The sequence below is a fragment of the Callospermophilus lateralis genome, chromosome 1 (genome assembly GCF_048772815.1).
Source record: "Callospermophilus lateralis isolate mCalLat2 chromosome 1, mCalLat2.hap1, whole genome shotgun sequence".
Taxonomy (NCBI): domain Eukaryota; kingdom Metazoa; phylum Chordata; class Mammalia; order Rodentia; family Sciuridae; genus Callospermophilus; species Callospermophilus lateralis.
In genome coordinates, this window is record NC_135305.1 from 31,938,950 (window position 1) to 31,955,015 (window position 16,066).

The following is a 16,066-nucleotide window of genomic DNA, read 5'->3' on the forward strand; positions in this document are numbered from 1 at the left end:
ATAACCATAAATTATTATTATTAATCATAAATAAATGCTTCCTTTATAATACAACTATAAAATTCCATTATTGGAGAAATGTTCAATTTATTGCAACAATACCTGTAACTACACCAATTGAGACAATCATATATATCTCTTAAACTTGGATTTTATTATTTTTGTCATGTTGACAAAAATGCAACTATAGTAAATACTGAAGATTATAAAACTTTTTAAAATGTCACTTATTTATCTGAAAACATATAAGTTAAAAATCAATATGAATCAAACTTTTAAGTCTCCTTTCCCTGAAAGAAAAATTCCTTAAGAATTATCTTCAGGATCATTAATATCCAACTAAATGTGGTCTGTCTGAATAATTTGGCACTTTAGCTAAGACCATAAAAAAAAAAAAAAAAAAAAAAAAAAAGTAAATTAAAGAAAGCATGTCTTTCCTATTAGTGTAGACATTTCGGTTCTGTTCCAAGACCCTCTCAAATGTAGCTGAAGTTGGTTTCCATGGTAACTGAAGAATGAGCTCTGATGAGTCTTAAAACAGACAAATAAGAATCTTTGCTTCTTACAAGTGGGCAACAATTTACTTCTTTAATGCTTAATGGAAGACATTTGAATCTATTTTTGTTTGAGACAAAAGCTGGAAGGAAGCCAGTTCTGTTGATTACACAAAACCAGAAAGGTAGATATTAGTAAAGTTAAGGTTAGTACAGGATACTAATGCATACCCTAGCTGTTATAGCTTTTTTTCTAGGTACTTTTTCTAAAAGAAGAATATATTATTATATTAAATATCATATGCTACCAAGAAAATTTTGAAAACTAATTTTCTTAATCCAAACAGATGAATTACTTGCCATCATCACTGTTGCCTTTAAATGATTTCTTATAGATGGGTTTGATCCCAGTGCCAGAAAAATAAAAATAAAGATTTCTTATAGAATATAAAATGTGAAGTTGTAGCACTGAAAAAAAAAATTCAAAATAGGTGTTTACTTTGCTGTAATTTCTTTTGACAGGTAGGTTAATGGTCAGTACATGAAAGAACAAAACACTTGCAAACTATTGAGTTGAAAAACAGGTAGAGCCTGTCAAAATCAAAACAAAACCCAAAGGCCATGAATTTATAAAAAGAAAATTGGTATTAGTCAAGAAAAAATCATGACCCTACTTGAATATAAACCTGTAAAGGAATGATAATAAAAAGATAAATCTACCCTAATCCAAAAATAAACAAAAAAGACAGTCAATTCCCTCAAGATGAATCTGTTTCTCCTGGTTATGACCTGGTTCCCAAGGCAGTGATTATATTTGAGAGCCTTGTTACAGACCCATGATCTTGATGACATTCAGTAAAGTCCATATCAAACAGACCTTTATAAAGGACTATCACACTCTCTAACTGAACCTTAGCAAACCGAACTCCTTTTTCTAAAAAAAAAAAAAAAAAAAAAAAAACATAATTATTGGAAAATTTGGGTGGAAACTGCCTTTATTTCAACTGTCTAGAGCAAAAAAATTAGAACATGTCTATCTTGTATTTCTTTGCAAACCCTATTTTTTTAGTTTATGAGAAGCATTGTAACAGGCAGGACAGACTTTGTTCGCATAGTGTATTTGGGCAATTCAGAGGATGTGAAGCACTGGTGTTGGGGCCTACAGCAAATGAAAAACTTGGACTTTACTCTCTCTTATCCCTTCACCAGACACATTAGTGCAGTGTATAAACAGCATAGTGGTAAGAGATGGCCCTGGCATGGGAGCATGGGTATATGCAGTAATGAATAGGTCAATTAATACAAAGCAAAATGGTAATTGAGATTTGGCTTTTAAAGGACATTAGTATTTAAATAAGTTAGATTAAATACATGGAGAACTTACTATGTGCCAGGAATCCTGTGTGAGAAATACAAAGTAGGATCTGAGAACTCTGCACATACCAACTCCACTCACACCCCTGCACCAAAAGATTTGACATAGCTCCCTTGGGTTATCTCTGTCCATCTCTGGGTTTTTTTCTGAAAAAGCTCAAGGCCGTCAAAAGAATTTACTGCTTTCTGTAGCCAGTCCTTGACAATAGGCCCCTGACCCACCCTTTCTTAAAGGAATTTACTAAAAGGTTTACAACTGTAAATCCTTCTGTCTGTCCCTTTGAGATATATATGTTTGTATCTCCTGGAGCGTCTTTCTCAAGGAACAGGAAGCCTTCCCTTTGAAATGTCTTCCTCAGGAAAGACACATTCTCTGTCTCCAAGGCTCTGGGAAAGGATTGAATCCTAACTTCAATAATTGCCTGCTGGCCCAGACAAAGCAGGCCTAATCACTCTTGCACTGACCAAGCCTCATACCCACTTTTAGTAACTTTTCACTTTCCTCGTCCTATTTAAGCCCTTTCTTGCTCCTCCTTCCTACTCCCCCATTTTCCTTTTAAAATACCTTTTGTACAAATTGGGAGGGAGAACATGTCTTTTCCCTACTACGAATAAAATCTGTTACTGAATAAAATCTATTTTCTTTTTAAAAAATTTTTTTATTTGTTTTAATTAGTTATACATGGCAGTAAAATGCATTTATGCACTTTGATATATCATACATAGATGGGATATAATCTCTCATTTTTCTGAGTGTACATATTGGTCATGAAGTCACATACATATATACGTACAGTAAATAATGTTTGTTTTATTCTACTATCTTTCCTGTCTCCACATCCCCTCCTCTTCCTTCCCATCAATTCCCTCTACCTAATCTAAGATAATGCTATTCTTCCCTTGTGCCCCCCTCCTGCCCCCACCTTATTGTGAATTAGCATCTGAATATTAGAGAAAACATTTGGCCTTTGGTTTTGTGGGATTGGCATATTTCACTTAGCATAATATTCTCCAACTCCAACCATTTACTGGAAAATGCCATAATTTCACTCTTCTTTAAAGCTGAGTAATATTCCATTGAGCACTTATATCACATAAACTGATCACAGATCCAAAGAAGTTATTCTATTATGGGAAACAAATATATTCAAAATGCCCATAAAATAAGAATTAAAATACTATGATAGCACATTGATGAGTTAAAGTGAGATTATTTAAAACAAAATCTGCACATCCCTACAAATAATAAAATGGTAATATCTGAGAAGAAGGGAGAGAGCCATTGGACAGAAAAGCAAGTAAATTAGATTTTATTTGAGTTTTACAAGAAGGGAAAGAGTGGGACTTTAATTGAGCTATACACATTTGGATTTGAAGAAAGGAAACAGAATTAAATTTACATTGACATAGATTCATATTACTCCAAAAGATGTAAGCATTATTATAAGCATACCAATAAATTCCACAAGGGGAGACATTTTTTTTTAACTTTTTTTCCAAATCTCTAACATCAATGAGTACAATACAATAGTCTCAACAAATATTAATCAAATTAAAAACTAGATGAAGCCTGGTAGTGCTCACCTGTAATTCTAGCTAAGAAGGATGGCAAATTAAGGCTGATCTAAGCAACTTAGTGAGACCCTACTTCAAGACAAAATTTAAAAAGGGCTGAGATGTAGTTCCATGGTATGGCAACCCTGAGTTCAATTTCTAGTACCTAAAAATAAAAAGGAGTAGAAGGAAAAGAAAGAATCATTGAAAGACTAAATTTGAGCTAATAGGCGATTTATATAAATTGCTTTCCCAACTTTCTGCTCAAAGTCTACACATAATGAAAATCTTATTCCAATATGAATCTAGCTAGGTTCTAAATCTCAAAGTATGCAGACAAATAGCTGAGGCTCCATATTCATAGAAGATAATACTAGGGAGGATGAAGTAAAGAAAAATACATATGTTATCTTAGTATTAAATAGTTATAATTTATTATTAAAAGAATAAATTTTATAAAGATTTGAAAAAATTTACAAAATAAAATGGAAGAGAATATAGAGACAAAATTGAGAAGATGCTAAATCTAAAACTTAGACAAGTGTTCTCATATGCACAAAATAAATCAGTTTTACAGTTTTTTAGGAACAAAAAAACTTAAAATTGAATAAAATTTTTCTGAAATACAAGAATAAGATCTGAGATTACATATACGTTTCACAAAATGAAAAGGAAAAGAATAAACATACAAAGGGAGATGATGCTAGATATGAAAGTCAGACAACAGAGATTCCAAATATGTAATAGATATTTCTCTAATTTAAAAATAAATTAAGAAAAAAAATAGAAGAAAACAGTCCCAAAAGACTTGAAATTTGGGAGTTAAAAAAATTATTATTTAGCAGAAAAATATTAGGTGAGCACCAAAACAGATGTATTCTAGTGTTCAAGGATAAAGAATGTGGTAAATATTCTGACAAAAAATAGATTGCTTATATTTACATATTTCAGGTGTTTGTTCCTTTGTAGAAATCCATGTTTCAATCTAAAATCCTTTTTATTCTAGCCAGTGACTACAGTTAGTGTTTCTTATAGTGCTGGTCAGTTGTCTGCTCTCTTCCCGGGACTCTGTACCATCTAGGCTGCTCGCTAATCTATGGAAGATCCCTTCATTTGTTTTCTAGTCTTTTTCATCTGTTTCATATTTCTACTGCTGTTTTCAAATTCAGTAATCTATTCTATTGGAGTATCTAATTTACTATAATTCCAATCACTTTACATTTCATCTCAGATATTTGCATTTCTAGAGGTTCACTCAGGTATTATTTTTTAACCATAAAATTTTCCTTTTTCTCATATTTCATCTACTTTTTGGAACATATATAGTGGATTTATAATAGCTGTATAATACCATTGTCTATTAACTCTATTATCTTTGTCGTTTCTTGGTCAGTTGCTGTTTTAGTCAGTTTGTCTCTTACTGTGATCAACAGATAAGAACAATTAGAAGAGGAAAAGTTTTATTTGGGGGCTTACAGTTTCAGAGGTCTCAGTTCATAGTTGGCTGACTCCTTCACTCTGGACCCAAGGTGAGGCAGAACATTGTGGCGAAGAGTGTGCTGGAGGAAATCATCTCAGGACAGGACCCCAGGAATCAGAGGGAGACAGAGAGCACTGTTCAACAAGTACAAACATATACCCCAAAGCTGCACCTCCAAGGACCTACCTCCTCCAGCCACATTTACTACCCAGTTAATCCCTATCAAGGGATTAATGCACTGATTAAGTAAAGGCTCTCATAATCTGATAATTTCACCTGGAAACATTCTTTCGTTGTTGCACACATGAGTTTTTTGGGGGACACCTAATATCTAAACAACAACAGTTGGCACTAAGTGGTTTTCCCCTCGATGATGAATTATATATATTCTTGCTTCTTGACATGTCAGGAAAGTTTGGTTGAATGGTAGACATTGTTATTTCACATTTTTAAAATATTCCTTTAAAGATCTGAGGGAATGATTAGAGGTGCAAGTAAATCACCTATAACAAGCTTCATCTTTTTGAGGTTTAATTTTTAAGCTTTATTAGTAAGGGTAAGGAACAGTCTTTAGTAGTGGGACAACTTTTCCCTCCTGAAGAGGCAATGCAATCCATTAGAAATAAAGTTGACTTGTAAGAGGTTAGAACGTAAAGTAGTCCCACCTCTGTGAGCTTCAGGGGTTGCTATGTTGCCCTTTTTTGTTTTTAAATGGGTCTTTCTCAGCTTCAGTGGTTTCCTCACATGAATGTACAAACCTTTATTCAAAGATGACACAGCCACATGCAGATTTATAGAACTCTTATCTTTTAACAGCCCCATCCTCCTCAGAACTCTGAAATTATAGCTCCCTTCTCCTGGGCTGACTTTCAACTTTGTCTCCTCAACTCAGCTACTGGGCCCTATGTGGCTTCAGCCTTTCTGTACTAACAAAGATACTAACAAAGTATCTGGAAACTTTTACCAGATAGTGAGCTGGAGGGCTTACCCTTTTTGTTTCTCTACTCTCAAGCATATAGAATAAAATGAACACAGACTCCTAATCGTGAGTTAGTCAGAAAACAGTTAAATGAAATATTTAAAATCTTGAAAGAAAAATTCCATCAAAAACACCATCAAAACTATCTTCCAATAATTAAGACTAATTAAAAGTATTTTTAGGCAAATGAAAGTTAAAAGAATTAATTACCAGAAGACCTGCATTTAAAAAAAAAATGTTAGAATTTTCAAACAGGAAATAGGATACCATATGGATCCTGTATGTTAACAAATAGATGAAAGTTTTCAGAAATGGCAAATCTAAGTACATGAAAAAAACAAACAAGCAAAATGACAGAACTAGAAAGGAAAATTTAAAAATACACAGCAGTAGAGATTCCAAAACATGCCTTTTCTAGTAATTAATAGAATAAATTTTAAAAAATCAGTAAGTACAAGAGATATATACAACATTATAAACCAAATTGATCTAATTGGCATTTACAGAACACTCCATGCAACAATAGTAAAATATATATTTTTAAGAATAAATGGATAGAACATTTACTATGTCACTAAGAGAGTTCCTTACAAATTACAAATCATTAATTACAATTTGATTGATAACAAATCACATCTTCTGACTATAACAGAATTAAATTAGAATTATTGATTAATAATGAAAAATTTCTAGAATATCCCTAAATATTTGGAAATTAAATAACAGATCACAATAAATATATTTTTAAAAATTACAATGAAATTAGAAAATATTAAATGAAATTTAAAAATTAAAAAATACAACACAATAGAATTTGTGAGATATAACTAAAGCAATTACTTGAAAGACAATTTATAGCTCTAAATTCTCACACTAAAGCAAGAAAAAAATCTGTAATCTATTACTCAAGATTTCACATTGAGAAGCTGTAAAAGGAGTTGGGGATTTGACTCAGGTAGAGTAATTACCTAACATGTTTGAGGGCATATATTTAATACACAGTACTTAAGAAAAATCATAAAACAAAAAAAATGAAGCTTAACATAAATAATAATTAAAATTAATAAAATAAAAATAAAAACAAAAATACTGCTCTCTGAAAAGACTAATATGGTTGGACTACAATTAGATTAAACAATAACAAAAGAAAAAGATGACTTGAACTGCCAATACCAGGAAAAATATGATAGAAATTGTTAATGATACTACAGTCATTAAAAGCATAAGATATTACTTGTAAAATGTGTGGCTGTAATGTTAATAACCTAGATAAAGTGAATAATATTCCTAGAAGAGACAATTATAAAACAGACCCAAGAAGAAATAGAAAAACACAAATGGATGAGGACTTTTCTATTGGAATGACACAAATTTACAAATACAACTCATGAGATCAATAGCAAAAAAAATCCCTACATTTATTAAATAAATAAAATGTCTAATTATATATCTTCCCCCAAAGAAAACTAAACAATACAAAAAGGCAAGGAAAAGAAATAAAAAGTCACATAAATTAGTAAATCTTATATATAACGATATCTATGTAGAAAATTCTAAGTTATCTATAAAAATCTATTAAAGTTAAATTAGAAAAAAGTAAAATTAGTAATCTTATAGGAAACAAGTCAAGACAATCATATTTCTCTACATGGTAATAAACAAATGAAATATAAAATTTATATCAATATTATTTTAATAATATCTAAAAAATGAAATATTAAGAATAAGTTTAGCAAAATAGTTGAAAGAAATATAATTAAAAAGCACTAAAAATTGCTGGAAAAAGTCAAAGAAGACCTAAATAAATATGAATTTGTTAATGGACAGGAAGACTAAATGTGCTAACCATTTGATTAATAGGTTCAAGGGAATCTATATCACAACTATAGCTAGACTTTTTGTAGACATTGCTAAAATGACTTTTAAATGTATATAAAAAAGCAAAAAATTTAATAAAAGAATCAAAATATGTTTTTAAATTACAAAGCTTGAGAAATGAAACTATTTGATATCAATATATCAGAAAGCTGCTGTACATTGGCCTTTGTAGTTACATAGACCAATGAAATTAATAGAATCCAAAACTAAACTCACCCATCTGTTCCTTTGATTAGGGCAAAGGTGCCTAGAAAAGTCAGTGAGGAAAACAATAGTTTTACAATAAACAGAAAATATGAATGCAATATGAATTGAAAGAAAATGTAAAAATTAAAAAATATATCATAACAAAACTTGTGAAATATAACTAAATTATAGTTATATTGTAGTTATATTGAAAGACAATTTCGATTTAGAACAATTTGATTTTAATATTAAAAACAAAAATAAGGGGGCTGGGGCTGTAGCTCAGTGGTAGAGTACCTGCCTCAGATGCATGAGGCATTGGTGGGTTCCGTCCTCAGCACCACGTAAAAATAAATAAATAAAGATATTGTGTCCATCTACAACAAATAAATAAATAAGTACACAAACAAAACAAGAACTGGCCCATACTTTACTACACATAAAAAATTAAAATAGATTGTTGTCCTAAACATAAAGGCAAAATTATAAGCTTTTAGAAGAAAATCCTAGTGACTTTGGTATATTTTTATTTAAAAGAACATAATAAAGCATGAACTAAAAAATAAAAAATTGACAAAATATACTTAGTATTCAAAATGTTTGCTTGTAAAAATTTTGAAGTAACTTATAGTTTACAAAATTTGCAAACTAAGAAATTAGCCTGCTACATACAGTTCCTTGGGTATGGTCATCTAAGCCTCCTGGATCTGACCTTTATTTCTCGCTGCACAGGAAGCAACACGATCATCATCGACTTATTTACATCAATTCCCTTTGCCCCCAAGTCCCTCAGGAATGAAGCCGATGGGCCTAGAAGGTTGCCTCAAAATTCATTGAGTTATACAACAAAAGAGGAATCAGGAGTTTAAGGAATTTGCATATTTTACCTTGTGCAGTAAGCATGCTTCCTTTCATTTGGGGAGGAGATGTTATCTTTATTACACTGGACAGTCAGCATGCCTGCCCTGTGCTCTAGAGGGAGACATCATCTCTTTCCTCTAAGACTATTAGTCATACAAGGATCCTTTTTGAAAAAGATAAGTCCAGAGAAACCAGATGCAGTGGCACACACCTGAAATCCCAGTGACTCGGGAGCCTGAAGCAGGAGAATTGCAAGTTCAAGGCCAACCTCAGCAACTTAGCCAGACTCTGTCTCAAAATAAAAATAGAAAGGCCTGGGGGTATAGCTTAGTGGTAAAGTGCCTCTGGGTTCAATCCCCAGTATCCAAAAATGAAAATTTAAAAAGTAAAATAAAAGATCTGTGATAGCAAATATATAACTTCTATTAATAAATAAACACATAAACCCAATATATAATCATAAACAATGAACAAGAAACTCAATTTAAAAGTAAACAATGGGAGGGGATATAGCTGAGAGGTAGAATGCTTGTCTAGTACTTGTAAAGCCCTGGGTTCAATTCCCAACAGAAAAAAAAAAAAAAAAGAAATGAGGTAAAAGAAAGAGCTAAATAAATATTTCACACAAAGAAGATATCTGAAGCAATATTAAATTTATGACAGTAAGTTCAATAACATTCTATGTCTTCATGGAAATGCAAATTAAAACCATACTTTGTTATTACTTCATATCTACAAAAATGAAAACACTACTATCATCAAATGTTAACAGGAATATGGAGCAATAGGAACACTCATATATTGTTGGTAAGAGTACATGATAGTATAACCATTTTGTCAACCTTTTGGCAGTTTGTAATAACACAAACCATGTGACTTTGTTTAGTATGAGGTATCCCTCAAAAACTCATGTGTAAGACAATGCAAGAAAGTTTAAAGGTGAAATGATTGGGTTATGATAGTTTTAACCTAATCAGTGCATTCGTCTCCTGATAGGGATTGATGGTGTGGTAACTGTGGTAAGGTAAGGTGTGGCTGGAGGAAGTGGGTCACTGGGGCATATCTTTGTGAAGAGGAAAGTCTCTCTCTGCTTCCTGATGTTCTGTCCTAAACTGCTTTCCTCTGCCACACTCTTCCACTCTTCTGCCTAATTCAGGTCCACGGCAATGAAACCAGTCATCTATGGACTGAGACCTCTGAAACCATGAGCCCCAATGTACTTTTCCTTCTCTAAAATTGTTCTTGTCCAGGCTTTTGGTCACAGCAATGGAAGAGCTAACTAAAATACATGTCCAGTAAAATACTTAACAAAAATAAGACTTTAATGAAAATATGAATAATTATCATACTAGCTAAAATTTGAAAACATCCCAAACATCTATTTATGGGCAAATTAGTAAATTGTGATATATTCCTACATAGAAGCTAGGAATGTAGCTTAGTGGAAGGATGCTTGCCTCATATGCTTAAATTCAATTCCCAGTCTCACACACACACACACAAATTCCTATATAGGAATACTACTTGGCAATTAAAATAATAACAAAAATAATAAACAAAATACCAATAATAATAATAATAATACCAATATAAAAAACAACATGGATGAATTGCAAAAATATTAGATTAAGCCAAGAAGCCAGACACAAAAGAAACTGTATGGTTTCAATTTTGCCAAATTCTAAGACAGACAGAATTAATCTATAGAGATAGAAAAGAGATCAATGAATACTCTGGGGATTCAGAGTTTGATTTCAAGAGACTCAGGGATCCTTTTAAAATAACTGAAACACAACTATAATAGAAATTGTGAAAAGAATAAAACTAGGTAAAATAACTGAAACATTTTGAAACCTTGATTACAGTGGTACCCAGTGGTATACATTTGTCAAAACATATTAAAATGTAACTTCTTATGTATTTTTTTGTATGTAAATTTTATCTAAACAGAGTTAATTAAAATAATCTATTTGAAGATATGGTCCATTTACATAAAAATGAATTGAAATAAATTCACAGGCAAAGACACTGTAAAAACAATGTAGTACTAAGATTTTGAATATAGTGAAATAGATTTAAATATAATCAAATCATCTGGTATCTATACAAAATAGCATTGAGGGTTTTTTGTTTTAATTTTTTTTTTTTTTTTTTTTGTAGTTGTAGATGGACAGAATGCCCTTATTTTATTTGTTTATTTTTATGTGGTACTGAGGATCAAACCCAGTACCTCACACATGCTAGGCAAGTGTTCTGCCACTGAGCTACAGCCCCAGTCCCAATAGGATTGAGTTATTGTAATTAATATTGGAAAAAGCTCAACAGTGCTCAGGGAGGCTGAGCTCTGTTCCCCTGAACCCTCGTATTCAGACTTGCTTATGTCTTAGCATTTCTCCAGGATTGACCCACTCCAGGATGGAGTGGGACAAAGCACATTCATCTGTCACCAAACCAGCTTTCTGGTTCCAAGGCTACATCTCTCCATTCAATTAGCAAGAGGATTGTCAGTGCTTTGCTTTTGGGCTTGTCTTCAGCTGCATATTTGAATCCTTGCTTTGCAATGAACCACTCCCTGGCTGCAGACCTCACTCTCCATAGTCACTGGGGCCATGGAAAAGTTGTTACTATGCTCATGGGGATGCATCTCAGAAAGTGACAAGGCAATCCTTTTTTGGCACCTTTCTCTTTAATCTTTGCTGGGCTTTGCTATTTCAACTATCATGATGTGGGCATCTATAAATAAGGCTATTGCTGTGCTGTGGAAGCTATGACCTTTTTTACTTAATGCCTTAAGAACTGATTGTATGCTCCCTTGTCTCTGCTCTATTATTCCATTCAGCAAACAATAAGGAGGAAACAACAGATAAATCCACTGGCAGACAAGCCTCCTATATCACATAATTATTTTATAATTTAGTTGTTGAGAAAAAGGTTTGAAGAAGTATATCCAAGAAATTATGACACTGAGTTCTGTGTTCTGGTGAGTTAATGAGGTCGTCTTCTAGCTCACAAGACTCAAAGTATAAGTAAAGCTTACATATGAGCTTTTTAAAATTATTATTATTCATTTATTTATATGTGGTGCTGAGAATCAAACCCAGGGCCTCACACATGCTAGGCAAGCACTCTACTACTGAGCCACAACCCCAGCCCATATATGATCTTTTGCCTTTTAATGTGTCAATCTCTTAAAGAGAATTCAGTTTTATTATCATCAATATATGATCACACATCTGCATTTGTCTTAGGAATAATGAACAAAGGGAACGACTCAATTCATAAGTAAAGACTTTACAAAAAATTAGACCAGTGTTCAATTTTTAGAAACGTTTTTTATATGTTCAGTTGATACCAGGTATTGATGGTTACATGTCCTAGGAAAATTTAAGATAAGAAGATGCTGAAATCTCAGATTACAAATTTCTAAATCCTGAGAAGGAAATGTGGAGAACTTCTGAATTTAGAGATGTTCCAGTTAGGGAAGAGGTCTTCCTTTTAGATAGATCAGAATATTACAGATTCTAAACAGACTTAACCCTCACATATGCTTTACTTATTCTAAAATAATCTGTCTACAAATATAAAACTATAAATAATAAATTATTTTGCCACTGTGGGAATTGCTAGTATGAAAATGTATTCTATGAAAAAAACCACTTTTTAAAACAAAATAAAATTTTATAATAAAAATATTGAAATGAATGATATTAGTAACAGTAAGACAATTCAGTGAGGTAGTTGGATACAAAGTTAATTTTTCAAATTTTGTTTGCTTTGCTATCTAAAGTTTAAAAATGTAACAAAACTCAAAGTAACAATCCAAAAGCAAATACACTTAGGAAATATAAAAGATAGTGTATATAAAGAGCATATATAAAAATATTTAATAATTCCACTGTGGGATAAAACATACTTGAAAGACAGTGGAACTTCCCTTCTGATTGACTGTTGTTACATAGCAAACTGCCCCCAAACTAAGTAGCTTAAAATATTTATCTGTAGATTTCCTGGGATTTAGCTGGCCTTTGAGGTGCGGGGCTATGCAGTTCTACTGCTCCATAGAATTCTTAAGGCTGCCTGGTACTTCTTTATTGTGGTAGCCACGATGGTTCTGCTGTACAGCTCTCTTCCCTTCCTTCTAGGGCTTGAAGTAAAGTGGATGTATTAGTCAGCTTTTTGTCACTATTCTCCAAACATTTTACAAGAGAAATTAAAGGTGGAAAGATTTATTTCGTCCCATGGTTTCAATCCATTTTTGGCTGGCTCTATCACCCGGGGCCTGAGGCGAGGCAGAACATCACGGTGGAAGGGTGGAAAGGTGGTGGAGGAAAGCTGCCAGCTCATGGCAGCCAAGAAGTGGGGGGCAGGTAAAACAGCAGAGAAGAACAACCCTTCCAGAGCACACCCCCAGTGACCTATCTCCTCCAGCCACACCCCACCTGCCTACAGTTACCACCCAGCCATTCCATTCAAACTAGGATGGACTGATTTGGGTTACAGCTCTCAAAATCCAATTGTTTCACCTATGACCATTCCTGCATTAACACAGGAGCTTTGAGGGAAAACCTTATATCCAAACAATAATAATTGTGACACTGCCGATCAAACTAGGCCTTTGTGCTTACTAGGCAAAGGTTCTGCCACTGAGCTACATCCCCAACCCTGTACAAATTCATTGACTCTTCTTCCATAAAAAGGAGACTATGACCCTTCCATTTAAACATGTGAAGCCACTGTAAATGAACAGAATGTTCAAGAAGAGATACTGGTCTCGCTCGCTGTGGCGGGCCCGCGCTCAGCGTTCTCTCGCTGCTCCGCCGCCGGTCCTCCGCCGATCGCAATGGAAGAGGAAATCGCCGCGCTCCTCATTGACAATGGCTCCGATATTTGCAAAGCTGGCTTTGCCAGCGACGAAGCCCCCCGGGCCGTGTTCCCCTCCATCGTGGGGCGCCCCCGCCACCAGGGCGTGATGGTGGGCATGGGCCAGAAGGACTCGTACATGGGTGACGAGGCCCAGAGCAAGCGTGGCGTCCTGACCTTGAAGTACCCAATCGAGCACCGCATCGTCACCAACTGGGAGGACATGGAGAAGATCTGGCACCATACCTTCTACAATGAGCTGCGCGTGGCCCCCGAGGAGCACCCGGTGCTGCTGACGGAGGCCCCCCTGAACCCCAAGGCCAACAGAGAGAAGATGACTCAGATCATGTTCGAGACCTTCAACACACCGGCCATGTATGTGGCCATCCAGGCTGTGCTGTCCCTGTACGCCTCTGGGCGCACCACTGGCATTGTCGTGGACTCTGGTGACGGGGTCACCCACACAGTGCCCATCCTGCGTCTGGACCTGGCTGGCCGGGACCTGATAGACTACCTCATAAAGATCCTGACAGAGCGCGGCTGCAGCTTCACCACCACCGAGCGGGAGATCGTGCGCGACATCAAGGAGAAGCTGTGCTACGTTGCCCTGGACTTCGAGCAGGAGATGGCCACTGCTGCGTCCTCCTCCTCCCTGGAGAAGAGCTACGAGCTGCCCGATGGGCAGGTGATCACCATTGGCAACGAGCGGTTCCGGTGTCCACAGCCACTCTTCCAGCCCTCTTTCCTGGGTATGGAATCTTCCGGCATCCACGAGACCACCTTCAACTCCATCATGAAGTGTGATGTTGACATCCGCCAAGACCTCTATGCCAACACTGTGCTATCGGGCGGCACCACCATGTACCCAGGCATCGCTGACAGGATGCAGAAGGAGATCACAGCCCTGGCCCCCAGCACCATGAAGATCAAGATTATCGCGCTCCCTGAGCGCAAGTACTCTATGTGGATCAGTGGCTCCATCCTGGCCTCACTGTCCACCTTCCAGCAGATGTGGATCAGCAAGCAGGAGTAGGACGAGTCGGGCCCCTCCATTGTCCACCGCAAATGCTTCTAGATGGACTGAGCAGGTGCCAGGCACCTGCTGCATGAGCTGAATCTGAAGTATAAATTTGCTCTGGCAAATGTATACACCTCATGCTAGCCTCATGAAACTGGAATAAGCCTTTGAAAAGAAATTGTCCTTGAAGCTTGTATCTGATGTCAGCACTGGAACGTAGAACTCGTTGCTGATTTTGACCTTGTATTCAAGTTAACTGTTCCTTTGTTATATGTTTAATGCCCTGTGCATATCTTTGATTTAAGCCTTTAGTCCATGTGGCTCGGTCACCTGGTACCTGAGGTGAGAGCGTGCATAAAGGAGAAGTCCGTGGCTTAGCGAATCTGAGACCACAGCAGTGATCTGTGCAGGGTATTCATGTGTCGGCTGACGGACTTCCAGGATTGCTCGGGCTGGCAAGAGTTCCTGGGCCAGCTGTCACTTCTTGCCGGTCTAACAGGGTGGGAAAGTCCGAGCCTTAGGGACCCAGTTTCCATTCTTACCAATGTTCTCCCGCCTGACCACCATTGGTTATTACTTGCCTTGAGTTGGAAACGGTTTGCATTTATATCTGTAAATTTATTCATATTAATTTATGTAAGGTTTTTTTGTACTCAATTCTTTACCAGATGACAAAATTTTTGGTTTTTTACTGTTATGTGAGAACATTAGGCCCCAGCAACACTTAACTGAGTAAGGAAAAATAAAGTGCTACAGTACACTGAAAGAAAAAAAAAAGAGATACTGCATGACTTCTGAGGCTTCGTTAGCAAGGTCTTTAAAAAAAAAAAAAAAAAAAAAAAGATGCCTCAGTACTTCAGAATGATTATTATTATAGTGCTAAATAAATTTGTTAATTTGCATAATGTGTTTGTACACATGTTTTGGTTTGAATGACTAAAATATATCTAATAATTAACACAATTACCTTTACATTTAAAAATTTTTTTTTTAAAAAAATTTTCTTTAAGAGAGAGAGAATTTTTTTAATCCATTTTTTTTTTTTTTTTTTTTTGTTTTCGGCGGACACAACATCCCTGTATGTGGTGCTGAGGATTGAACCCGGGCCGCTCGCAGAGCCACATCCCCAGCCCTACATTTAAAATTTTGTTTTATGTTAAATCTATAAACAAAAAAACAAAAGACAAATAGATTTCTAACTTTGGTTACAGACCTCAGCTTTCAAACCACATGAATCACAATAACTGGGAACAAAAATAAAACAATGATATCAGAACAGTTTGTTTTCTGGTTATTCTACAAAGAAGTAGTGAGGGCAGCCTAGTGGCTGCACTGTTGATATAAGGCAAAGATAGAGGTGGCTGAAGCTAACAAGTCACTAT

General features: G+C 35.2%; 1 protein-coding gene across 1 annotated transcript; it reads left to right on the top strand.

Moving 5' to 3' along the window:
- Nucleotides 1–13,646: 13,646 nt before the first annotated feature.
- On the top strand, nucleotides 13,647–15,252 carry LOC143642243 (actin, cytoplasmic 2-like). The gene is made up of 2 exons (XM_077110513.1): nucleotides 13,647–14,950; nucleotides 15,095–15,252. The coding sequence occupies exon 1, from the start codon at nucleotides 13,647–13,649 to the stop codon at nucleotides 14,697–14,699; it is 1,053 nt and encodes a 350-aa protein (XP_076966628.1). The 3' UTR covers nucleotides 14,700–14,950; nucleotides 15,095–15,252.
- Nucleotides 15,253–16,066: the final 814 nt, after the last annotated feature.